This window comes from Oxyura jamaicensis, chromosome 4 (assembly GCF_011077185.1).
Source record: "Oxyura jamaicensis isolate SHBP4307 breed ruddy duck chromosome 4, BPBGC_Ojam_1.0, whole genome shotgun sequence".
NCBI classification, from domain to species: domain Eukaryota; kingdom Metazoa; phylum Chordata; class Aves; order Anseriformes; family Anatidae; genus Oxyura; species Oxyura jamaicensis.
In genome coordinates, this window is record NC_048896.1 from 90,201,708 (window position 1) to 90,228,582 (window position 26,875).

The 26,875-nt window shown below is 43.2% G+C and overlaps 1 protein-coding gene across 10 annotated transcripts; it reads right to left on the reverse strand.

Moving 5' to 3' along the window:
* Positions 1-26,521, reverse strand: ST3GAL5 (ST3 beta-galactoside alpha-2,3-sialyltransferase 5). Of its 10 annotated transcripts, none has more exons than XM_035325269.1 (7): positions 26,376-26,521; positions 12,447-12,558; positions 11,074-11,188; positions 8,119-8,462; positions 6,553-6,739; positions 3,912-4,070; positions 1-2,662 (listed from the first exon to the last, which is right to left on the reverse strand). In XM_035325269.1, the coding sequence occupies exons 1-7, from the start codon at positions 26,410-26,412 to the stop codon at positions 2,399-2,401; spliced, it is 1,218 nt and encodes a 405-aa protein (XP_035181160.1). In that variant the 5' UTR covers positions 26,413-26,521; the 3' UTR covers positions 1-2,398. The 10 variants fall into 10 exon arrangements, with proteins under 10 accessions (XP_035181160.1, XP_035181161.1, XP_035181170.1 ...); XM_035325270.1 differs by having other exon boundaries at positions 11,080-11,188; positions 26,376-26,520; XM_035325279.1 differs by having other exon boundaries at positions 11,080-11,188; positions 12,437-12,558; positions 26,376-26,519.
* Positions 26,522-26,875: the final 354 nt, after the last annotated feature.

Consider the following 26,875-nt stretch of genomic DNA (forward strand, 5'->3'; position numbering starts at 1 on the left):
AATAGAAAGTGGTTTCATCAGTTTATTGCTTTTTGCAACCCAAACTTTGCTGCCATTTCACATATGGTTGAGTCTGTGCAGGAATACTCAATGCCATATACACCACAACAAAAAACATTTTATCACGAGCCATACAACTGGTGGGAAAACAATCTAACCCCACATCGACATCATTTGAGAATCTGACAATAAATACATCGTATCTCCAAAAAAGCTACTGGCATTTACATTAATCAACTGATTATTTTTCAAGTTACTGAATAAAGCAAAACTGGTGAGGGATCAAGTGCTCCGAAACGCATGCTTTTGGTGTATTCAAGACATCCTCCCACCGCACACGTTCTGAACTCTTCCATAATTTCATTAATACCTAAATAAAATTAAGGTACTTTGTTTCCAGTTTAAATACCAGGAGAAAATAATTAGCACATTTCAATATATTAACTAAAAGACCATCTGTATAAAACTCTTCACACATGAAATATTTTAAATTAAACAATATAATTATTATACTTACAGGAAAACAAACTAGAAATTTATTGCTAGTACAAAAATTAATGTGTTTTGAGGAGAAGTTAGATTACTATTATTGCTATAAACACAAACAGTGCCAGAGACAAGAATCTGATTTCCATATTTGCTTATCCTCCACACCTGGCTTTCAAGGACACGCAGGTACATGGGACTTAGGAAAGTTGAGGTCCACAATTTCTTTCAGAATTCTGCTTTACGATCTGATGTCATTTTATTGCCTTTTAGCGTAATGGCCAGAATCAGTCTGCTGCTTCTGTGGTCTATTATCATTCATGAGATCTCCTCGCCGTGGAGAAAATCTCTGAAAAACCAGCAACCACCATGATCTTGCTTTCCCTCATTAGTTGCTTGAATATTTTAAACTCAATACTGCTTGTATGTTCCCATAGCAAAAATAAAGCAGTGGGAATGTTCACTGCGCGGAGAGTCCATAACAATGTTTCGATGGCAAACTTTGATCAATTTGCTAACGAGCTTTCAATCCCCCCATAAAAGCTTTTTTCACATCCAGTGGATTGCGTAACAACACTACTACTCAGCGCAAACCGTCACACCTGCTACTCCACTAGTAACAGAACCAAAAGGAACTACACCTGCTCGCAGGTCTGCACGGTCCAGTTTCTTTGCAACGCACTGATTTCCAGTCACAAGAGCGTATATTCACATCGGTTGCTTTGTTTGTTGTTTTAGAAAAGCATGGTGCTTTTTAACAGACATTTAGCTTGCTGCTAGGTCATATTATTTTCTCACCATGATTTTGTGATTTTCTTCTTCCACACACTCAGCTAGCTGCTGACTTACAAGTTCATCTGGAAAAACTAACAGTCCAGCCTCTCCATTCAATTAAACAGTCAACACTGGAGTTCATACAGGTTATCATCAGTGTAAACTATTAAGATTACAAGAGCTGTAATTAATTACTAAAGGATTGTGAAGTAAATCAATAGAAGTTTTAGCCTAGTCATAGATTCTATTATTGCTAAATGGAAGGTTTATACAAACCAGTGTTTTATGGACCTAGCAATTTTCTAGTCACTCAAAAAAAAAACAGTATTAAAGCCACTTCTTTAATCGGGGTGACTGAAGTCTGGTGCAAATCAAGTATTTAGAAATAATTCTCTAGGTCTGAAGGAACGGAAGTGTCCAAGACCAGGTTCAGGTGAAAGCCTCCTGCTGGTTAAATCACTGTAACAAGCCCTGGGATCCAAACATGCCTCATGATAAAGCAGGATTCTAACCTGACACATTAATGCACCGATGATTTGAACATGAAGCGTGAACGCTAGAGTACTCACTAGACAGTTGTTGCCACAACAGTTCCTTTTCCTTCACCCCCACTCCCACATTCCTCCTTCCAAAAGAAATGTTAGCACAAAAACAAAAGAATATTTATATTTCAAGGAGAAACAAAATGGGCAAGTTGCAAGTGAGAGACTTGAGAAGCACACGCCTTTCTTTTCTTTTGAAAAGGAGTCATACAGCAGGAACTGGATCCACAGAGACATAGTTCAATGGAAAATAATTACTCTATGCTGTCAGACAACTCAGGCTAGCATTGTGCGTACCATATATATCTGAAAACAAAAACTGTTTTTCTTCCACAACTTAAAACATTAAATATTTTAAATGGATCTCTTTGAACTCCACGTTGTATTTACATAGCTATCCACAATAACGTGCAAAAGTAAAATTCAACATCAAAATAAATTTAAAAGTCCAACAAATTGAACTTGACATTAAAAAAGGCAGCAGAGGTTCCGAGTCCATTTTATACACATTTTAAAGAGCTACTGAAGACAGTGAAAAAGTTGTTCCAACGAAGCTTCTGGGATTTATCAAATGCAACTGCTGGGCACTTCAACCACTAGCTGTCTTTGCTGCAGAATTCACAATGTATCCCACCAGTGAGGTCTTTAACAACTTTTTCTTTGACCAGTTTTTGCAGTAATTTTGTTTCGCCTGTCACATTGTGCATAGTTTGTCTGTTCATGGCAGCCATGCAGAGGTTGTTGTAATAGTGCAAAGGAGTACTGGGCTGATCGAGGTCATATCCAAATCCTGCTATGCTCACTTCGTCACATAAATGTGTGGCTAGAATAACCGCCATGACCCCAATTGTGGGTACATTCTAAAAAGCAGGGAGGAAAAAAATTTTTTTGAGTTCAAATGGCTTCACATATTCTCCTTTGCCGGTTTTATAACACTTCACAGTATATAATACATTTGACTAGTCCCTCTCCTCACTTAAAAATTAATATCAATTAAAATGATCAGGTAAAATTAAAAATCAAGTAAAGATCAAGTGAAACTAAACATTTCAGGGCCAAATATCAATCCAACTTGAGCATTTGCCTTTAGCAGTAATTTTGGCTTTCGATGCTATATTTTTGTTCTGAGAACTGAAGGCAAGACACCCTTTTACTAGGTACATTTAACTGCAAGTAAGCTCTTGCTCCAAACACTCAAACAACTGACAGGCAGTTACAACTTGGCATTGCTCAATACGTGCTTGCTTCAGTCTTGGACAACAGGCACTCCGGCAGTATTCTTGAGGAAACCACTTTTCACTGAACAGCCTTTGAATGTGAGTATACTCCGATACACGTAGAAGATAAATAGCTTCGTATATTACATTATTTATATAAACAAACATCCCAAGATGTGAAAATCCTTCAAAACATTTGTGCAGTACGTTACCATTACCAGCCTTCCCACAAAGTGGAACAGCTATTGCTGTTCAGTACTTCTCACAGCTCAAGAGAGCTACCGATGCCCAATTTGTCAAACAGTTGATATTTAACAAAAATGCAGTGCTTAATTAAATGGGGCAATTCATCACTGCTAAAGCTCAGGACACGGCGTGAGGATACAGCAGTAGCTCACTGCAGTGCTGCTGAGCACTAGGGCACACGCAGCAATTCCCACAGCCAGAAGTACCTGCCAGAGGGAAGCCTGCTTTATGCTTCTCATGCTTTTCCCACTGCTGGAGACAGATCTGTCTGTAGGTGATCTCTGGATTGACTTAACAGGGCTGCTCTTAACACACCAGTCAATCAGAAATCTGTTCTGAATTTTTTACACCAAAGTGTGAGTGAACACCCTACTGGAGTGAATTTGTGCCTTGCTGCAATCCGGATGCTCTGTAAAGCAGGCCGCCTCATGTCAGCGTGCACAGGTGCTGAAAAAGGTGAACTGAAATCCTAATCCGACTTTACACAACTAGAGAAAATGCAAGTCTTCTGAGAGACAGTTAATTTCCCATTACTTCAGACCAGATGACATCCCACAGAAGAACTACACTGGAAGAACCACACAAACCTTTTTTCAGCTTATTTTATTCTTTTATACAGTTTCTCTCCTAAAATGAAAGTTCTTACCTTATCCCAACCCCAGAATATTGATCGAGGTTTGGGGAACTGTAAAATGTCCAGAGCTGTCTCTTTAACGATGACTGGATTCAGAATCCGAAACTGTTTTGATGTAAAAGGAATTTTCTTAGCAACCTCCTTCCAAAAGAAAAGTCGTATCCACAGAGACTAAGAGAAAGAAAAAAAAAAACAAAAAACTAGTTAACCAAACAAACTCTGACACTATGAAGTATACAGCAGACACGGTGCATGAGTTACAGAATTCACCAATGATACTGAGAAACTCAGGAAACAGCTTAGAGCTGATTTCGTTCAGAAATACCAGCATACTGTTCGAGCGATTGGCCTAGAAGAGGAAAAACCTTCAGAGTATTTGGAATTGCAGAGCGTAGCAGTAGGAAAGTTTGCTTATTCTGAATATTTGACTGAACTTGGTGTTGAATCAGTCAACATATCCACCAGCTCCCTCAGGTTCTCTGGACCCTCCCCAGCACAACCGAGCAGCAACAGTATTTGAAGAAATGGGAAAGGGAATCAGTTTTCCACAAACATTAACCAGGTCATTCTGAAGTGAGCGCTGGACTTGAAACAATTGTTCCGGCTTTGAAGTGAACAGCTGTTGTTTGACAACATCCACCTAGTGATAAATGTACCACTTCAGAAGAGGATTTACACTAGACTCAGCAAACTAGTCTCTGATCTCGTGCCATGTGCAGTCAATTAGATGCATACGAATGAAAAAAACCACACACACCTCGATCAGGCTTGTTTTACAAATCTCTTCGCGTAACACTACACATACGATAAAACTGACATGGCTGCGACATAGGTCTGTGTTTTATAAACAGCCTTTTTCCTGCTCCAAGGTGCAACTCCACAGCAGTTTAAACTGTAGTTGGTTAAAAATGTATTTTGCTGTGGTCCCATCTTTCTACCTGTGCTCTGAATGCTTCAGTAAAGTACCAGTGCCTGCACAGGAAGCTGATCCAACTGAAAGCCTCATATTTGGAACAATAAGTAAAAACATTCAGCTTCCAGAGCAGTTCGGAGGAGTTCCCAAAACTGGCTCTCTGTAACAGCAAAAACACCACAACAAGGCAATAGGTGGGAATGGACAGATACTGCTGGGGACAGAGCAGAGACATGGCAGTATGGTCTTAAATTCTGATTAATTTAAGTTGCTCTGCATCAACTCATTTCTTTATGCTCCTTTACAGCACAAACATCACGTTTAGTCACCTACAGTACGTGAACAGTAAGAAGGAAAGTGTTTGGGAAAAGATCAGCACGCCAAGCTTAACAGCAGGACAAGAAGACTGGGACCACAGACGAGATGACCAGGTACGGGGATAGACTGGTGGGGTTTTTTTCTCTCCTCTTCAGTTGTGTAGTTACATAATATTGATGCATATCACCCCAGTTCTGCTCCTAAGACATGCAACTCAACAAACGGTACCTTTTTCATAAAACATATACTTGAACTCATTGACAGAGGATGTCGTAGATGCCAAAAAGCAACCATGCTTTTGATCCCCCCCCCAAAAAAAAATTTCAAAAAGGTGTCGTCGTACTAGTCATTCTTAAAAAACAAACCTTCCAAACATGAAATAGCCAGACAGCTTGTACAACAAGAGAAGGATTCAACTTAAGTTAGAAAGCTGCTGGTTGGCAAAATTACCACGCTCCTGCAGGACTAACAGGACAGATCAACATTGTCTTGTCCCTGGTAAAAAGTCATTAGACAGCAGCAGCTCTTAATTTTGCACTCAGGAATATCTCCTCTATACAAAACATACCCTGGTTATTCAAAACAAGGCAATATCCCTGGACCAAAGTATAGTAGTAGATAATCATGGTCAATATTAAACAGGCCTTCCATATGCTTTCATGTCATAAGAAATAATAATAAATCACAGAATTAAAAAGGGAACTTGGAGTACTTAAACTGTTATGCATCATATTGTTAAGAAGTTTGTCAGACTTTCTTCTCAACCTATCTCAAAAATGTAGAGCAGTTGTTTCCAATCTGTGGACAGAAAATCCTAGCTAGGGGTTTTCAAGAGAACTACCTGCCTACAAACTGAAAGAGGCAAAAAGCACCAGTTTAAAGAGTTTGGAAACAGAGCTCTTCTATCAGTTCCTTAGGAATCTCTGCACTTCTGTAAATATTCAGTGAGAAATGAGTAATTTCTTAATTCTGGAAGACCATAGACATATGTGAACTAACAACTGCAGTTCTTCAGTTATACATTACCTGCAAGTATACCACTGAAGGAGCACGGAGTGCAGTGGTTAAAAATGTGGGACTAACAGCCAGAAATCTCATTGCTATTTCAGGCTCTGCAGATTCAAACAAGTCACTGAAACCTAATGTGAAATTAGTTCTACTTTATTAAACACTCAATATGTCACGTAGCTTAGTGTCTGAAATCTACCAGTATCAGTGGAAAAAACTGTTACTGTCAGCATGTGGCTTAACCCGGAGTGCTGTTACTAACTGTAACTAGGAGACATAGCTTTAAAAAAAAAGATACATAAAGATCCCCAGTATAATAAACCAGGAAATAGGGCATCAGTCAACTTCTTATGCATTAGACAACAAAAACTGAACGGCAAAATCATAGGTACATGCCACTGCCACTTTACATACCAAGGTTTCATTTTTTACCATTGCTTGTAGCCAATTGAAATCAACACTTTTAAACAACACAGCCACAAATAAGCTAGCAGGAGGATACTCGTGTTCAGAAAGCGGGGCTCCTTCTGGGTAAGTCATCCGTATAGTCGTTTTGTTACCAACGTGATCTGTGTATCCTTGGACTGGCGCATCATTTAACCTAACAAAAAAAGTTGAGAGAAACTGTATTTAATAAACAGTGCGCAACCTCATTAAAACATCAGACACTAAGCAAAGAACTTGTATTTGGCCCTCGGATTTTTATTTTTAACAGAGCAGAGTACAGTGTTTTCTCAGTATCTCCATGTTCCTCACCTCTCACACTCATCCATCCCCTATCTTTGAGGAGAAGCCAGTTCTATTTCTGGGTTAGCTGGCAAAAGTACAAAACTTCAAAATGAAGAACTTGAATAGAAAAGCAACTTAAAAGAGCATTGCAGAATTTCACATTCACTGCCTTGTGCCAACTCAGAATCTTAACAGAAGGGAAAGAAAACACACAGGCAGTTTCCTGCATTCTTTTGTTTACACACACACACGAGTATTATACACAGCAAAGGCACACAAATTATCCCTTCACAAACACATAGGGCAAAGTAACACATCCTGTGGGTTTGCATCATTCCAGCTCTCAAAAAAAAATAAATAAATCAGAAGCTAGCACGCTGCTTACAAGCACAGTGTCATCCAGCTCCATCAGTTCTGCAGAACAGGAGAAACCTCACAACGTTTTCTGTATCAACAGGAAAGCCACTTTCAAGCTGCCAGCCCTGATTTCAAAGGACAGCTATCGCAAGTTCTCTGCCCCTCTCCATGTCAAGATTTGTTCACCTTTATATAAGGGGTATTGACTTGCCATATCAATTCCTCCCTTTGTTAGCAGAAGACTTGCTTTACAAAGCTACTTATGAAAGTGCTTGTATTACAGATTTATGATTTCACGTGATTCAGAATACAAAGAACAGCTCCAACAGTAATATTCAGAAAGCACAAATACAGACCATATTCTGGACTTTAGCAAATACAGGTAATCATAGAAACCATGCACTGTTCCTGTAAACATAAGGAAAGATAAGCAGCATGCTCTGCAGTGTGTAAGCAAGCTGTATACTGAAACACTAATGCATTTTTATTGTGCTTAAAACAGCTGTTAAAAAAATCAAATAAGCTTCCCAAACAAACAAGGGGAACAAGATAGTCTTTAGGACTCATTTCTATCTCAGAAAGCTTAAATACGTGAATAAATAGAAACACTACTGCTTATTTCTCTAAAATCTCATTGGTTTCTTCTTCAGTTGTGCCTATGCTTTTTGGTATCTGAAGTCCACAAGTAATTACACTGAATTCCTGCCTCGTTAACACGATGTTACTCTGCTCTTAAGGCTTTGAATTCTATCAATTCACAAGTAAACTTCGAAAAAGCACTTTCAGAAATAGTCTGATGTATTGCATAAAAGTTGGAGATATTTTCCACTCAAAAAACATTGGTTCATAAAGTAAAGCTGGAGTAGTTTGAAGCCTGAAATAGCAAATACATACCTTATAACAATATCGAACTGATTCAGTAAGTGACCTAGCTCTGATCCATAAAGAATTCCACCACTGCCAACAACAACGCAACGTTTACAGTGTTTTGACTTCAAATCTTCTGGCAGATCATGATCAGGTAAGAGTTTGATGAGATTTTTAAGCTTATCAAAGAACCTGTGAAATCCAAAGGGAGGTCCGTATTTAAATAAAGCTTCATCTTCGTCTATATTTTTTCCTACAAAGGGAGATATGTCCATGCTGTATTTCTCCGCAAATAACTTTCCCATTTCTTTTTTCACATAAGAAGGTCGGCACTGTTCCTGCAACACAGCACTGGCATATTGTTGTGCTCTCTAAAAGAAAACAAACACGATTTCAGTTAGGAAAGCTAGCTTCAGGAACAGAAAAAGCCCTCTTCAAGCAACCCGCCAGGTGACAACCAGCAGTTAAGCAAACACAGGGTTTTGTAAAGAAAATTTAAACATGAAAATACAAAACATTTTAAAGTAGCACAAGGTAAAAAACTGCAAGTGGATGGAGAAACATTCAATTATTTAAATCTGCATAGGAGGGTGTTTGTTTTTTTTTTTAACTAGACTGATTTTCTTTCGAAAAGAGGGAAGTGAAAATGCTACCTTTTTTCAAGAAAGATCCGCCCTAAAAGCTGTTGGAGAATGTCTGTACTGTAACTTACAAAGAAAAAATAAATGTAAAATTACCTTCACCCATCTAATTCAGCAGTGAGACAGCAAGAGGAATTCTACTCCACTGCTCAACTGCATGACCCGAATTCTGCCTGTCGTAGGTTTTTACCAGATACATACCAGCTGGTTAGAAGTTCTGTCAAACGGCAGGTTGGAATCGCTTACTAATCAAAATAAAGCAACACTTCTTCCAGAAGCATTGCTAACGGTATCGCTAATGACTAAACCACGACTCAAAGAATTCAAGGGGGATGGGGAGTAGGGGAGTTTTAAGTCTTCTTTCAAAGACGTCACTAAAATTAAAGGTTGTGGTAACAAACTCCATAAAAAATATTAAGCTGTAAGATAAACCACAAAAATTGATCTGTCTCATTAAAAAGAGTTAATCATACACATTTTTCAGAAATCCATAGGGGCAAACTGGTATCAGAAGCAAGGAAGAAGAGAAATAGCAAAGATATTACTTTTAGTCACTTAAAATAATCCTTTTGCATATCCTCTTCCCTGATGTAATTCTGCTTATCTTTCCTCCACTTCAATCAAAACAAACAAAAATAACCTACATTAGGCAAACACACAGGTCAGAAAAAGATTCAAATCTAGTGCTACCGCAGTTCCCCTTTTGTACTGGTACAGAAAGGGAAGTGCGTATCTGGGTGCACAAAGGGTGGCATGGGAAGCAATTTGTGTATGTCTTATTTTTTTTAAGAAAAAGATGAATCTACAAAACTACCTCTGCCACAAAAGGCTCTGCAAATCTGGGCATTAACACCAAACTTCTTCTTGGGCTAAGTACAACTGAGCAGCTTCAGGCTGCATTTCACCAAGTGCATCTTTGGGAGAGCCTCATTTTGAAGGCTGACAGATGTGCAGCCTACCAGTGAAAGCTAAGGCCAGTCAGAAGACCACTGCTCCCAAACAGTTTACAAACAGCTACTACCTTGCTAGACAAAAAGCACTACCATTTCCTCATCCCACATCTAACACAAACAAAAGGAATTGAGGGAAGGCAATAAATACACATCCACACAGTCTTTATGTTTGCTTGGATTAAGATGGTAGTTGTTTGGAAGCAAGAATGTGTTACTGAGAAAAGAAGTCAAATGAAATGCAAAGGAAAGGCAAAGAGGTTCCCAAGGTGAACCTGTAAAAAGCCTACTGAAGAAGGTGGGGAAGGAAGGAGGTACATACAATGATGCTGAGATATTAAATCAGCGCTTCTGCTCATGTGAATCGTGTCTGAGGGGTAAAATATTCAAAGACAAACATAATTCTAAGCCAAGGTAAGTACTGCCTTGTGAAGAACAAGCAGGTTAAGTAGCAAAGGCAGGGAAGTGTCAGCAAGAACTCTAAGAAAGCTTTCTTGGCTTCTGTTACAAAAGCTTAAAAGACAAAACGCAAAACTGCAGCACAAGTATGTGCCACCTTAAATTAATAAGTAAACACACAAATAAGGAGCTGCACCCTCCTGCACGTTAGACTTGTGATTCCATATACATCTGTGCAGCTACAAGGTAAAGCAGACCAGGGAACTGGCTTAGGTAAATACAACCTTTTGGTTAAATGTGTTGGGTCTGATTTTAAAAAAGCGTCACTTTCCATTTGCATTAATTTCCTGATCATGAGCTTTGCACCGACACCACAAAAAGGTAACAAGCAAGGAGCAGAGGAGACGGCTCCCTGAAGCTGAGCGTCAGCTGAAAGCTGGCGTGACATTAGTCTCCCTTGGGGCTGTCCCTTCTGGGCAGCACTCGCCTGGTGGCAGTCAGGCAACACCTCTGCTCCTGCTGAGGCACCATGCCAGGTGGGCCCAGTGCTGAGGAGCTGTGGCCTCGGCTGGGCTCAAAGTGCCCCCAGGGGGAGCCCAGCTGCAGGTGCCTTTGTTGCTGACCCAGTTCCCAGGGGACTGGAACAACCCGACAGGCTCGCTGCTCTCCGCTTTTCTGAAGCTTGGTCGCACGCAGTAACCATGCTAGGAAGGCGTGGCCATTTCATACATTAATCTTCAGAGTCACACAGTTGGATCATTTTACCCCTAAAAATCTGGTTTCCTTTTGCACTTCCACAGGAAGCAGAAAACAGACAAACAACAACAACAAAAAATTCTACACCATGAATAAAACACGAACAAAATCTATTTTCCCCTCACAGAATGATCTCAGCATTCAAGTCCTTTGTTATAAACCCTTATAACACTCACACTGAGGACTAATAAAACGTTTTTGTCTTAACCAAGTAGAAAATACCAAAAAATACCAACCCTTACACGATCGAGGTCCACATACGGTGTTTTTGTTCTGTCACATTCTTCAGGGTAAAAGTGTAACTTGAGGATATAAAGGAAGCACCCTCCAACCACGAACAGTACGAGAAGTCTAGAAACAAACAAGTTTATGTAGTGGTTAGGAGAAGAGGAAAAAAAAACATATTTTTTTTTTTCCAAGCAATCCACAAACTCCTAAATAGTATTTTTAAACAATTTTGAGACAGTTGAATTTCAGGTGAATATTTGATTCAAACAAACCAAGATAACTGATGGTTTTGTTTCCTCCAAGCCTTTCCTAACTCTTTAGAGCTACTTGCAGGGAAGTATGAAAATATATAGATGCTTTGATAAGAAAACCATTGCATACTGATTTTACATATTTCTATACCTGCATCATATATCTTAAATGCATCTCTCATGGATCCAAACACCTCTGATCATATAAAGAAACCATCAAGTGACTTTTCCTACTATACAGGAAACGCTATTTTGAAATATGCATTTTCATGCAAGTTATGTGCTTTTGTGCTTTGTTTGTTAAATAAAAAACTAACCTCAAACTGCAAGGTTTTCAGATAAGAACCACCACTTACAAACAAAATTTCAGCTCTCTGGCAGGTCAGACCACAGAATTTAAATACTCGGCTTTATGCTAAGAAACCTAATTTAATTCTTTTTTCTTCTGCACGTTTTGGGGCTATAGGTTATTTAACTCCGTTTTAAAGGGTTATTTGTATTTTTGATCTACTCATTGCTCATTACTAAGGAATCTCACCATTGATCTCCAGTGTTGACTCACGCGATATCCAAACCGATTTGCAAAAATTACATCATTATTTGGTTAGATTGCGGTTGTCACTCAGGTATATAGTTTAAGCCTTATCATTGATTTTCATTTTAAATTAATTATTTCCTATGGTTGCCTGAGGACTGCATGTTTAACTGTTTTATATATATATATATATATATATATATATATATAAATAGCGGTTCCTGAGATTTTAGGTAGAGAAGCACAGAAAGCTTGTACAAATAAATAAACCCACTAAACCTCACTGCCATTCATTTTCCCCAATTAACAGACCTTACAAAGGACTTAACGTTGTTACTTATTTGGATCCAAAAAAGACTGGAACACTTGTGAGCAAAATACTGGGATCTCACAACAGCTAGTGAAAACGTGTAATACTACGAGATAGCTGAGGCTCCTCCAAGTGTTTTAGGCACCCCAACAAAAGCCTAACCCTCCATTCAGGTCCTGTGGTAATCCCATACCTTGATTTTTGCATCCTTTTTGTAACAGCTCAAGCTAGGGGGAGAGCAACTCCCTCTATATTACCATTGCAATGACACTTACTTGGGAGTACCTTTTAAAAACCAGATTGGTCTTCTCATCTTCATGTGCAACTACCTTCCACCATTGCACAGGAGGCAAACGATCACTTTTCAGCTTTACAGAGTTATTGTCACTCAGCATTGCTGAAAAAAAAAAAAAAAAGTAAAAAAAAAAGGTTTTATCACGACTTTTTCTGAATAGAGAAGAAGTTCAAAGGACACTCAAATGTCCAAATGACTCAGCTTGCTCCGTTTTCCAGCAAAGACTGTGATTCTTTCTTTCTGTGACTATCATGTCAGGAATACTGAATCATTCCTGACATCCTTATGATCAGGAACATACTCATTTTGGATGCAGTGCCAGGAAATGGTTCTAAAAATATGTAAATGTTTCTGTGTATAAGTCTAATAACTGCAACTCTTGTCAGACACTTGTTTGATCTCAGTCAAACAGCATTTTGTTTGAGCATTCATTACAATCCAGACAGAAAAATCTATGTGGTATGCTTAGGGTATTTTGGATGCCTGAATCAAGATGTCCAAGTACTGTGATACCCTGCGTGCACCCAGCACACAAAACCTGTGAGCACAATCCCATCCCCAGAACTGGAGCCCACAGCTCCAATCAATTTCCCAAGGTTAAATTGAACCTAGGATCACAGAATATCCTGAGTTGGAAAGGATCCACTAAGACTGTCAAATCCAACTCCTGGCTCCACACAGGACCACCCAGCAATCAGGCCATGCGTCTGACAGCATAGTCCAGAAATTTCTTGAACTCCAGCAGCTCGGTGCCCTGACCACTGCCCTGGGCAGCCTGTCCCAATGCCCGACCACCCTCTGGGTGCAGAACCTCTCCCTAACCCCCATCCTGACCCTCCCCTGTCCCAGCTCCATGCCATTCCCTCGGGTCCTGTCGCTGTCCCCAGCGAGCAGAGCTCAGCGCCTGCCCCTCCGCTCCCCTCGTAAGGGAGCTGCAGGCCACCATGAGGCCTCTCCTCAGCCTGCTCTGCTCTGGGCCGAACAAACCAAGGGACCCAGCTGTTCCTCGTGTGTCTTGCCTCTTAGACCCTTCCTCATCTTCATAGCCCTCCTTTGGGCACTAATAGTTTTATGTCCTTGTTATACTGTGGCACCCAAAACCGCGCCCAATGCTCAAGGTGAGGCTGCCCCAGCACAGATCAGAGCAGGACAATCCCTGCCCTCAGCCAGCTAGCCATGCCGTGGCTGGTGACTGCCCAGCCCTCCAGTCCAACAATATCTCCCTGATCATTAGTCTGACCTCTTCAGAAGCACCAGTAACACGGTCAACAACTTCAGCAGCAAGCACCAGAAGGGACACGCAGAAAACTCTGCCTGGAGGGCAGCAGGGCTAGGAGGCTGCCAGCATAGCAGCAGTTTCTGTGCCCAGCAGCAGCTCCCCCCAGAACACCACAAGCCCAGCAGGGGTGCACAGCACTCCCGCACAGATGGGCAAGTCACTCATCAGTAGCTAACGAGAAGCAACCTCACCGTTCTGCAGGAGGCAGTTTGTGAGCTCCCACGAGTTTCTATCGGCATGCTCCAATTCTGATTTTGGAAAGAAAAGCGCAGGCTGGCACACCAACTTCTCATAGGCTGCTGCCATTAATCTAAGATGGGAGCAAAGCCAGAAATGCTATGCAGTCTATGTAGACAAGTTTGCTGTCTTTGCACCGAACAGAGAAAGGACACAGGCAAGGGCTTTAGGGCCTCTCTGACCTCCTGAAGCAGCTCCCTTTGATCAGCCATCCACAGGACAGCTTGATCCTCCGCAGCAGAGCTCAGCCCTACTCAGTGCCTTTGATCTCGGCGCTTAAGGCTCCCTGCTCTCCACTGCAAGGACATTCACACTCCTGCTCTCTTGCCAAGAACTCTGTCACAGGGAAGTGTTTTTTTTTTTATTGGAAAAAAAAGGCAGGTCTAAGAGAAGGCTTTTATCTAGAGGCAATTCCCAATTCTCTCTTTTCTGCCCCACCTCATTTTACTTTCTGTGGGGATACTGCCTGTTTAGATTAGCCTGCACTGCCACTCTGAACCACTGTGTATTCAAACCGTCAACCGATGTTCTCAGACACAAAGATGAAGGAACTGGTGAGATGGACAGGTCCCCTCCAGTCCTCCAATCCAGCCCACTAAAATCTAGTTCAGCAGATGACACAAAGGCTTCCTCTTTACACCACCACACATTGTTTCTCAGTAACAAATCCAAGATTCACCACAGCAGGTCAAAAGCCACAAACGGTAGTAGCAGGACAGAGATCAATGTCAGCACCTTCCATCCTTTGAAGAGCAGACAACAGTTAGGTGATGCTCTCTAGAGCCACCTGCAAGCAGTCACATACCACAAAACTGCTTAAAAAGAAGCTTTGTTTTTTTGCCAGCAGAAAATTTCACCACTTACCTCTAATGTAATAATATTGAAATAACCAAGCTGCCTAAGAACCTCAAAATACCCACCTAGCTGTATTTCTCAATGCCACAGACTCTCTGACCTGTCGCAAGCATTTGCAGACCTTTGTAAGCAATACCTTACTCAAAACAACACTCCAGTAGGTCTGAAAGCACTGAACAAGCACGTCGGTATCATCATGCTTGCCTTGGAACAAGGAAAACCAAAACCCAAGGGTTAAGCAATGGCCAAAGTCCCCCCAGAACGCTAGCAGTTAAGCTGGAAATCAATTCCAGCTCTCACACCACCTACAAGGACAGAAGGCTGCAGGTCACAGGGAATCGATCAAGCCGCACAAGCTCATTTTCTCCAAGCAACATCTTGTCTCTTCTGCCTGCATCTACACAACTGAAAAATATCAGCAACGAGGAGGTAAAATGGGTGTTGACACCACCAGGCACCTACAAGCCCATTTTGCTCTCAGCAAAGCGCACTTGGGTAGAGACTTAGTGAGCATCAGGAAAATTTGCTGCAAGGATCATAGCCCCAAGCCAGGATGGATTACTGAGCTGACCTGCTCTGCCTTGAGACGTCCAACACTACCCCCAACAGGAGCTGCCCGATCACCTTATATTCCAAAGATCCTTCCCACGCTATGCAGACACCGCAGCTAAGCACCCCTCACCATCATGGACCCAGTAGCTTTATACCCACATGTCCTGGAGACCAGCTATCACACGCCCATCTCATTGCCAGCACGCACTGGGAGCAGCACCGGCTCACGGCCAGGATGGTCCCACACGGTGCAGGAGGCACACGGCGATCAGCGCCTGCTGCAGAGTGGGAGGAGAGCATGAGCAAAGGCTTGCAGAACACGTGCAAAGTCCAGGATTGCTCCACGCACACGGAGCCAGGTCACCGCGGAGACTGGCTCGGAGCAGCGCGAGCAAGGGGCACTCGGCGCTGTTTGACAAGAGGGAAGCAGATCGCTCCCTGATACGGATGGCTTTACGGCACAGACGTGATCACCCGGTGCAGCACGTACAATAAAACAATAATTCCATCTGGTGTTTCCACAGACAAAGCGGGGGCAAAGTATAAAAATGGGAGCCTTTCTTTGAAAAAGAAAAAAGGTTGATTAAAAAACAGGTAACAAGCTTCAGCAATTTGCACTACAGAATAATGTACTAATTATCTCTTGGATAAGCAATATAAAGAGGAGATCTGGTCAGAGTCCATAGGAACCCAGAGCAGAGCATTCTGCACAAAAGAACCACTGCCAGACTAGGTATGGGAGGACCCTGCTGCGAAGAAAGTATTGCAACAACACATCAACTGATGCAGGGAGTTCTGGCCCTAGTACCGGCAGAATTTATGAAGGAATATGCTCCAGATTAAGCACACGTTATCCAGCAGTTTGAATCAAATCCATAAAGTTTTATGGCTTGAAATACAAGGGTAGGATGAAAGCCTTGCTGCCTTTGCTTTGTTCAAAGCAGATTTTTATTTGTTTGCAGATCAGTCTTTCTTACCCTAGGACCCAGGTTTCATTGCAATTTGAAAGCAATGCTTGTGAAAACCCATCCAATGTATATAAAATCTGATATTGCCTAATGTAACAACCTGCTCCTGCAGCATAGGACGCCGCGGCCAATCTCCTCTACATCATAAATCGTCAAAAAGCAGTCTGCAAGCAGTCAGCTTTCAAGAATTTCCACGGACAAGAACCTCCTACTACAGCACTGCATACAGAGCTCCTACAAGAGATGCACATTTCATGAAGCCTTTCAAAACAAAGAAATGGGAAGGCTGCAGAGATCAGAAAGAGAAGGAACCGAAGAGGTGGAAAGCCGTGAAGACAGAAGGGGATGAGTGAGGAATGCAAGGCTGCAATGAACAGGTACTATCAGTCTTCCCTGCCTCTGAGCAAAACAAATTCCAGTTCGCCTCACTCATTTTGGATGTGCAAGAAGAAAGCGAGCTTATTAAACGTAGAGGATTTCATAAATCATCTCGGCACAGTCTCTTTGAGTCCAACTCTTAGTATTTAGCATACTCAGTACTTTTATTTAGTCTGTTTATATGACAAATAATGTCAGTTTTCATTTCATTTGCAACAGCCTACTTCAGGCAGACTTTTGTCAGTTCTGTTTACTTAAGATGATCCCTTTGCTGATGAAGTAAAAATATACATATCTATGTCCAGTACAGCGGTTTTGTTTGTTTGTTTTTGTTGTTCTTGTTGTTGTTTTTTACAAATCGTTTGGAGTTTGATCCTGCACTGAGTCAATATGGCAAGGCTTCCCCATGGGCAAATTGTGCCTGGTGGCCTTCTCTGGTGGAGGGACCGCATCAGTTGACAAGGGAAGACCGACCGATGGCATCTACTTGGACTTCTGTAAGGCCTTTGGCACAGTCCCACACAACAACCTAACCTCTAAATTGGAAAGATATGTATTTGAAGGGTGGACCATCCTGTGGATGAGAAATTGGCTCGATGGCCACACGCAGAAAGTGCTGGTTGATGGTTCCATGTCCAGGTAGAGGTTGGTGATGAGCGGTGTCCCTCAGGGGTCTGTCCTGGAACCCGTGCTTTTCAGTATCTTCATCCATGAAGATAATGGGACTGAGGGCACCCGCAGCACGTCTGCAGAGGGCACCAAGCTGAGTTGATACCACAGAAGGAAGAGGTGCCATCCAAAGAGATGTGGACAGGCTGGAGAAGTGGGCCCACGTGAACCAAATGAGGCTCAACAAGTCCAAGGGCAAGGTGCTGCACCTGGGTGGGGGCAATCCCAGACTGGGAGAAGAACTCATGGAGAGCAGCCCTGCAGAGAAGGACTGGGGGGTTGTGGTGGATGATAGGACAAGGGGGAATGGTCTTAAGCTGAAACAGGATAGATTTAGAATAGACATTAGGAAGAAATTCTTCACTGTAAGGGGAATAAGACACAGGAACAGGTTTCCCAAAGGAGCTGTGGATGCCCCATCCCTGGAGGTGCTCAAGGCCAGGCTGGATGGGGCTTTGGGCAGCCTGGACTGGTGGAAGGTGTCCCTGCCCATGGCAAGGGGTTAGAAGTGGATAGGCTTTAAGGTCCCTTCCAACCCAAACCTTTGTATGATTCTATGAACAAGCACCTTCAACTAACTGGAACAGCATAAAAGTGCTGAAAAAAACAAGGCAATAGTAACAAACACCTGAGAAGACACCTCTCCCACAGTCTTCATAAGCTTTAAAAAAAAAAAAAAAGGGCTTCAAGTTTACAGAGAAAACCAGTTAAGAAAGCAAGCACTGCCAAGCAGCTACGCCTGTAGCACATCACATACATTCAGATGTTGCTGTTTGCATTTAAACACCACTGCGCCCCTTCAGAAAGGGACAGTGCTACATTTGCTTTGAGAGCCTTAAGTGTCTCAATTTGCTTACAAAGGATGTCTCAGTAGTAATGCTGCCTTACAATCACATTTTGCATTGACATTCCCATAGCTACCCATTGTGGTGTAATTAGTGAAGACTCGAGGGACTTAAATTTGCTTTTCATCTACTGAACTTAAGTGATCCCTGTAAAGCTGCTGTGAAAGCTAAATTGTCCATCAGTAGGAACACACTCCAAAGCTTTTTGTGGTGTTATTCTTTTCACCATAATTCACTTTTGTCTCATTGTTATTCTTAAGTAGACAAGATTTCCACACTTAGAATATTTCAGAAGCAATTAATTTAAGTCTTTGGGACTTAAAGTCTTTTTATGTGGGAATGCTAAGCAACAAAAAACAGCGTGTGTCGAGTCGCAGTGGCACACAACCACTGCCACACCCTGAACAATTGCATTTGGTTATGTCAAGCACCTGGATATTCCCGAGGACAAAGGGAAGGACTCTCAGCACTGTTGTTCAAGCACTACCAGCTGTGTTACAAGGCACAGAGACAGAACCAGAGCAGCCTGCAAACAAGTGCAGGAGGCACACTTACATCCCTAACCATCCTCTTGTTAACCTGTAACCCCACACAGTGGATGCAGTTTCCACTTACCTCCCTCACCTGTCCAATGCAAGGACACTCCCGTCTCCCCACATGCTGAGGGTCCCATTAACAGCCTCCACGACTGAGCTCAGCATTTCATGTTAGCAGTTATTATTCCAAAATAATCTCTGTGTAGGCAGGGACTGAAGCCACATTCTTACTGTTAGGCAGTAGCTCCATTCGTGCGGGAATTTATCCATCCAACTTCAGCAAGCACCTGCACGTGGACAGATATCAGCAGCGTGCAACTGCACACGGGATATCCCGAGTTGGAAGGGACCCACAAGGATCATTGAGTCCATGAGGAAGCTGCCCTAGGCAGAAGGACAAGAGATATCTTCTGTTTTACAGCTGTAGAGCTCAACATTAACTATACCTGAAGCTTGCAGGAGTTGAACATACAAATCAATATTCTCTCTCCCAGTACTACCAGGAGTAGAAAGAGCAAGCTTTATGAGTCCATCTCAAGGTCTTGGTGCACAGCTTTTGAAGTTCATGTAAGAAGACGGGAAAGTTGCAGTATAAAGTCCAGGGCAACTGAAGAAAGACACACCCTATATAAAGTAATCACTAGTCAAGAGCAATAGGGCTTGTACAGGCAGTAAATCAGGTGGTAAAACTAACACTAAACACCCCAGAAGCACCTGCTCATTTCACGTCCCCTTCTTTAAATCAGATACACACAAATTACTTTAGAAACACACTTTCAAAAACAGTAAATGATAAAATGAAACTTACTTGGTTTTAAGCAGCATTTATGTTTCAGAAAACAAAGGTGAGATGTAAAAGGAAGAGGTGTTTGCGCACAGAAGAAACTCTAGCAACATACTCTTCACTGAGATGCTGCACATGTTATCACTGATGAATTCTGCATGCCCTGTTCCAAGGCTAGTTGTTGGAATTGTGTTTTGCTTTTTTAAACACAGTCATACTCCAAAAATTCATGCAAAGCGTTAGAAGAGTACTTTTAAGGAAACTTTAATCACTTACAGATTGTTTCCTGGGACAGATTTGAGGAAAACAGATTTGATGACAAAAATGATGCGACAACTACACCACTAACCTCTGTGACTGCTTGCCAGGGTTGTGCCCATGGAACAGATCACACATTTGGTCTGTCTTCGTTACTGACCAAATAGCTGAGACACTATAATCATCTTGAAAGCCTTAACGAAGAGCGATAAGCAAATAGAACGTTAAGTAACAAAAGGAAAGTTACTTCAGTAAAATTTATAGTTGGGATAAATTTTGTTTGCTTCTGCAGTACTAAAACCAAGAAATCAAAGAAGATTTATATAAGATCAGGAAAAAAAAAAAAGGGAAAATTACTAACTGGCTAGTAGTCTGTGGCTTGCCTTTTTCTTTTTTTGAGAAGTACAAAATGTTTAAGAGCCATCTGTTAAGCAGAGCCTCACTGCTGAAAACAACACCTAAGAAATTAAAAAAAAAAATAGAAGATTAAAAAAAAGTCAATAGATACATTTTAAAAAAAATGAAGTTATACAGATTTTGGAAAACTTGGAAAGCTCTCACGGTTCCATCCCACATCCTCCAAACCTGCTGAGCTCACTGTAGTAGGCAAAACAAACTTGACTTGGGGAATTTCTACTTAGCTGAATTTATTTCTAATTAATGCAACTTCTAACCACAAACTCAAGCACTGAGGGGGGGAAAAACAATTAACCCATGAGTTACACCTTTCTCTTCCCTTTCCCAGACTTCCTCCCTTCCTCATCTCTGTTTCCCTTCCTTTTGCCCCAGGCTGCACGCGGATCCCACCCCAACTCCTCTGGGGAGGTAGTGGGCAGTGCAGGAGTGGGGAGCCATGTCCCCCAGAGCATCTCCTGCCCCTCACGGCTTCTGCTTGCTCTTGAAAATGTCCAAGCAAGGTCACCGTCAGCTATTTCGACCAGAGGTTTTGACACCCATGGGTTATTTACACAGGTTTCCAAACAAGCTGGTGAACGTCACGGCTCACCCAGGCTCCCTCTGCTATGAGACCCCATCACTTATGCTCAATGTGCCCTCCCTCCCAGGTCTTCTGCATCAAGCCATGACTCCTTCAGAGCCTTCCTATGCTTCCAAACGTCACAATCTCTTGATTGGAAAGAATAACCCATTATGAAAGAAATTTTGCAAATAAGCCCTGTTCTGTTGAAAAGAAATCATTATAAACAATTTTCTCTTTTACTCAGCAGTAGATGAAGCCCCCCCCCAACGATATTCAGGGACAAAAAAGATGATGCAAAGAATAAAAGAGTTGAAGCCAAGTCACACTCCTACCTTACAATTGCAATAAAGTAGAGCTATTTTTATCCACACAAAACACTCAGTTTTTCTTAAATATAAAACCAGTTTGGAAATACACTCTCTTGTGACTTACAAGAGTTTGTTCGTAACCAGCCAACCTGGAACAACTTACGAGCGTTCTGCAGCACGAGAAACTCAAGAAACTGCACCCTGGCGAAGGACTGCCTTTCTTTCCAATGGCAGCTGCATAAATGAATCCAAATTTTTAAGCCAAATCTCAAAAACAGGTTTTAAAGGCCAATTGAAAAGTTGCCCAGATGCTGAAACTGGGTCTCAAACCTACACAATGGAAGTAAAAATCCTTTTATCTGAATGGGCCCACTTGTCCGGAGTAACAGAATACACAGGAAAGAGTGGGAAATGAAAAGAAACAGACAATTTGTTCTGAAGGAACTGTTTCCGACTGGGAAATCTCTTTCTGTAACACATTAAAGTTTTGAATATCTTCCTTAAGACTTTTTTTCCAGCAGCACATGACAATAATCCCTTAAAACCAGAAGCATGAGGAAAAATTCCTGAGATATTAAAGATCTGAGGCAGACTTATCAGGGACTTGCAGCAGCATGAAAGACTGCTGGGTTACAATCTGTAGCAATGGACTAACTATGGGATGTTTATCTTCAAATAATCCTTTGATCATCACCTTACCACTTCTTAGCAGAAAGGGTCGTAAATAAAAAGAGAGTAATCTAAGAGCTTTTGCAATTTCTTACCAGGAGGGGGGGGAAATGGAACTAAAGGTATGAAATTGGAGACTTCTATCAAACATTTCTTCTGTTTCCACTACATAAACCCCACGGTAACAAGGGTACTTTAACATACTTGGACATTTGATAAACCTTACTTAAATATTATCAGCTTAGTACATATTACTACCAAATGATACAAAGAATGAGTATTTGACAGACATGCCTCTTCTGATGAGCAGTAGAGTCCGTTGTTGCAGCTCATTTAATAAAGTCAGTAGAAACAATACTTCCTTGATGGCAAAGAGAAGTTTAGCCTGTAAAACGGTTATAAGCACCTACAACAGACATTGATTACATTACTGTATAATGTGTCTTACCAAATGAACCTTGACTGGTAAGGCTTTGTAATCAGACAATAAAAAGTAAAAAACAATGCACTCTGTGCAGTCTCCAATTCATTTGGAGAAGATCTGTCTTCTCGGAACACCAGAATGCAGTAATGCATCCTACACGTGTGGACAGAATTGGCAAAAAAAGCTAAAGGAGGAGTCAAGGAAAAGTTCAGGGCAGTTAGCAGGCTCTGCCACAGACAGGTTCACAGGCAGGAGTTTTTCTTTTGCCTGAAGCCAGGAAAACCAACAAGAGCAATGCAGAGGCAACATCATTTTTCTCCCCTTCCATTTTCTTCTAATTGTTTAATGGCAGATTCCTACATCCTCTTTGCAACATCAGCCACAACTAGCTCATGAAGTCATTAATAACCTTAAGTTATCGGGTCTATTTGCCCAGTCTTTTCCTCTAGGAAGGATATGCATAGTTAGGCTATGATTTGCAACCTCGGGTCAGCCAGACCTCAACACGCAAAAATTTGTTCTAGCTCAAATCCGGTTCAATTACTGACACAATTACAGAGGCTAACACCTCCTGAAGGAATGCTTCCTTCCAGCAGCATTCCCAGGAAGCTTTCTGGATATTAACAGCTTCTGCTAAAATAACATTATGGGCAAAGACGTTCAAAACAGGGAGCACCCTCACAGTTTCACTCCTGCCTTGGCACCATCTCCTCTAGTCAAGCTCTCCAAACTTTTCTAAGCCTCGCTGTGAAACCTTTTGCAGGTACTCCGAAGTGAGCGACAGCAAGTATCTCCAACACAAAGACAAGAATTATCAACAAGATGTCCTTGCAACGCCTACGAAGGCAACCGGTGCTCTGTGACAGAAGAAAACTGTCTGAATTTGGAAATTTTCTGACTTTCAAACGAGCTACACAAAAGAACAGCGTTCCAGCCAAGCAGGAACTGACAGGTGAGTCAAAGAACTGCTGTTGTGAACAGCATGGTATTAAAAAGGTAAGTTTCCTTCGCAAGAAAGAAATCTTTGAGCCTCCTCCTCCCTTTTTTAATTTAAACAAAATTAAAAAAAAAAAAAAAATGAAGCCAGCAAATGCCAGTTTTTCATTGTATAGGTTACCAGTGCAAGAAAACGGTAGCCTGTCTGCACAGGATGTTCAGAACCTGAGGTCAGGACCTCCTCTGAACTCGAGCCGAAGCAGCGGAACGTGCACGAAGAGCGAAGCGAAGCGTCCCCAGCCAGCACGCAGCCACCCCTCCCAGGCGCACCTCGCACGCTCCTTTCTGCCACACGTTCTCCTCTCCGAACCACAAACCCTGCCTCTGTGCGAGCACCAGTCGGTGCTTTGCGGGCGAGCTCAGCAGCCCGGAGGGGAGGAAGAGAGCACGGCACATCGTCACGGCACCCACCCCTAGCCGGGCAAGTTCATCTCGCACAGTGGAAGGTATTTCTGAGCCCCTGTGAGGAAGCCAAAACAAACGAGATCTTTCCCCTTACATGGGAAGCTTGGAGAATAAATCATCCCTAGAAGAAACGGTCAGAAAAGACGGGGCATAGCATTAATCTTTACTGGGCTAAGGAAACATGCCAGCAGACTTCCACGGCCAAGATGTTTCATATTACAATTGAATTATGCAGCAGAATAGCACCGAACAACTAGTAATTATGGAGCAATGTTAATGGTACAGCAGCATTTTTACCACAGTATCATCTAACACCCTAAGAGATCATGGCAAAACTCACACTTGAGGCTATACAAGCAGAGGAGTCCACGCCAGGCATGTCCTGTGAAGAAAAGGCTTAAAATTAATTGCAATATAGCAAAAAACGTTGCTAGAATCAATTTTAGTGGCCAACGTCTGAAGTCAAACCTTCAGGACTTAACAGGCTGCAGAGCAAGCAGGGAATGATGAGCTGCTCTCAACTTTTTTAGCTTCACACAACAGGTTGCGATTTTGTCCTGAGACACACCAAGCACACGCAAACACCAAAGAGGAAAACAAACAAAACAAACAAAAGGAGAATGTCAGCACACAGGAAGAAGTGGTCATAAATATGGATGGACTAGGAGCACAGGACTCCTGGGCAGCAGAGGAATAATTTTCCCTTAGTCCTATGGGAAGGCAACATGTTTTAAGAAAGTCCTTAATAATTCATGAACAACCTCACGAGAGTTGCCTGCAGCAGGGGAGATGTCTCTGTCATCGGGTCCTTCATCTGAACAAGCGCTGAGGTTTCAAGGCGTCGGATGCACCCGTTGCAGGTGCTTTAAGCTGTCGTGTTTGATCAAGTTTTGTCCAGTCTCGCTTGTAACGTGAAAATTACTCCATGACAAATAAGAAGTATTGGTTGAGTCTTGTTCAATAACTTCGCCTTGATCAAAGCTCAAGACCTTCTGAAGTTTTCCAGGATCTCTTCCTCAAGCAAAACAACCTTCACATCAAATACCAGAGCTCTGCAGCAACCTTAGCATGTAACAGCCCTTTCCACATCTCTCATCTCCAGATACCCATAAAGCAAACAAAATTAAACATTTCCCCGTTCTCCTCGCTGAAGGGAAGTTGCTGCTACCACACTCTCTTTTCCTACATCCTGCCCCTAACTGTCTGTCAACCATTTGGCTCATTTAATCGCGCTCCACGGAAGGACAGAGGTTATATCCCCAGCAGCTCCAGGAAACCACAGCCCAGGTAAGCCTGTTCCTCACCAACCCAAAGGAAGCGGCCAAAGCACCAAACCATTCTCACACGCTCTAACTCCTCAGCTGCATTTTGACCTTTCCGTGAAATTCCCTGAGTTTGCTGCCTCAGCAGAGGGGTCGGCAGACAGCTCAAGGTTTCCTGGCGCTTGAGCTGGAAGGGAGATAGCAACCTTGCTGCAGGAAAACGGTGTAACACATGGTCTGCGGGGAACCGGCGCGCGCGTCTAAGCCAGGCGCTGCATCTGAACCGCCCCACCGTAAGCTGGGTTTAAAAATCCACATCCACTTTAGACACGTAAACATATCCACACAGAAGCATTAACCTCGAAAAGCTGTCTTCAGGACAAAAATAAATATGTATCTGTATTCTCCGAGTTATGGCAAAGCCTGCTGTTGGAAAGCCATTCACCCTCACCGATTTTCTGAGCATTTCCCATTAATTTCCATACCTAAAGAGAGACGTAAAATAAACAACTCTCCTCCATCACCCTTATATTTCGATCTTATCTACCAAAATAGAAAGAAACAAATCAACTCAGCACGAGAACTCCTCTCCCTGAGCAGCGCTGAAGAAGACGGGAAGGTTTTGGCAGCGACGCCAGAAATAATTGCTGGTTTGCCTCCCGATCGCTCCAGCGCAGAGAAAAAATGAAAATCGCCCGCAAAAACACTATGGCAAGCCACAGGCAAGCAGAAGCCTATGCGTTTTATTTCGGCAGAATGACTCCAAACAGCCCCAGCCGCATTCCTGGCGCTGGGAAGAGGCCCGAGACGGTGTGAAGCCGGGGAATACCTGCATCTCCGCGCCTTCCCCGGGGCCAGCTCTCCGGAGCCAGGGCTGCCGTGGGGCCAGCTTTAAATAGGGGCAGGGAAGGGGATGAGACGGGCAGGGAAGGGGCTGAAATAGGGGCAGGGCAGGGAAGGGGAGGGAAGGGGGCGGCGGCACGGCGCTCTGCGAGGCCTCTCTTCGCCCTGCCCTGACCACCCGGGCAGGGCCCCGCACCTGGCGTGGTGGTAGCGACCCCACCCTCCAAAATAAAAATAAAAAATAAAATTCTAATTTAAAAAAAAAAAAAAAACACCGCAGAGAGATCGGAGCCTTCACGCCTCGGCGGGCACCGCGGGGGAGGACGGCAGCGCCTGTGAGGGGAAAGCAGCCCTCTGAGGGAAAAGCCCCCCTCTCTGAAGGAAAAAGCCCCCCTTCTGAGGGAAATGGCCCTTCTCTGAGGGAAAAAGACCCCCTTCTGGGGGAATAAACCCCTCTCTGATGGAAAAAGCCCGCTCTTTGAGGCAATAAGCCTCGCTCTCTGAGAGAAAAAGCCCCCTTCTGAGGGAAAAGACCCCCTCCCTGAGGTAATAACCCCCCCTCCAAGCGACGCAGCGCCCCTATCCCCTCTCAAACCCCCTCTATTTCTCCCCCCAAAAAATCCCCCTCCCGCCTCCCCGCTCCTCTATACCCGCCTCGCTGCCCCTACCCACCTGCGCTGGGCTCGGCCCGGGCGCCCTGCCTCCGCATCGGGGCGGGCGGCGCGGCCCCGCCGCAGGTAACGGCCCCGGCGGGGGCAGCGGCGGCGCCGGCACGTGGCGGAGCGCAGCCAATGGGCCCCGCACCGCGGCCGAGGGGCGGGCGGAGGCGGCCGGCGGCGGGGCCTGCGCTCTGCGGCCCTGAGGGGAGTTCTCCGCCCTTGACGGAGAGCGCTCCGCCGCCGCCTGAGGGAGGTCGTTCGGTTTGGGTTTACTCTCCGTTTTAGTGCTCGTTTCTTCCCTTTAATGCCTATTTCTCCTCTTTTAGGAGGTAATAAAGCGGTAAAAACGCGCGCGTGTGTGGTGTGTGTGTTTATTTCGCCCTCACAGCCAAGTGCGGGGGCACTTCGTGCCGGCAGAGGACAGCAGCGTCTGGGGCTGGCTCCCCGCTCTCTCTCCCCCCTTTGTTTCTCGTTTTTCTACGCAACGTTTTCAGCCTCCTTCTGTTGGGAAGC

What these genes read in the sequence shown, in the direction of transcription:
- ST3GAL5 (XM_035325269.1), bottom strand. Translation starts at nt 26,412, where the DNA reads ATGCGGAGGCAGGGCGCCCGGGCCGAGCCCAGCGCAG. An exon ending in CCGGGCCGAGCCCAGCGCAG is followed by an intron (nt 12,559 to 26,375) that starts GTGGGTAGGGGC and finishes TTTTTTTTTCAG; the next exon opens with CAATGCTGAGTGACAATAAC. An exon ending in TGGTAAAAAATGAAACCTTG is followed by an intron (nt 4,071 to 6,552) that starts GTATGTAAAGTG and finishes TCTTTCTCTTAG; the next exon opens with TCTCTGTGGATACGACTTTT.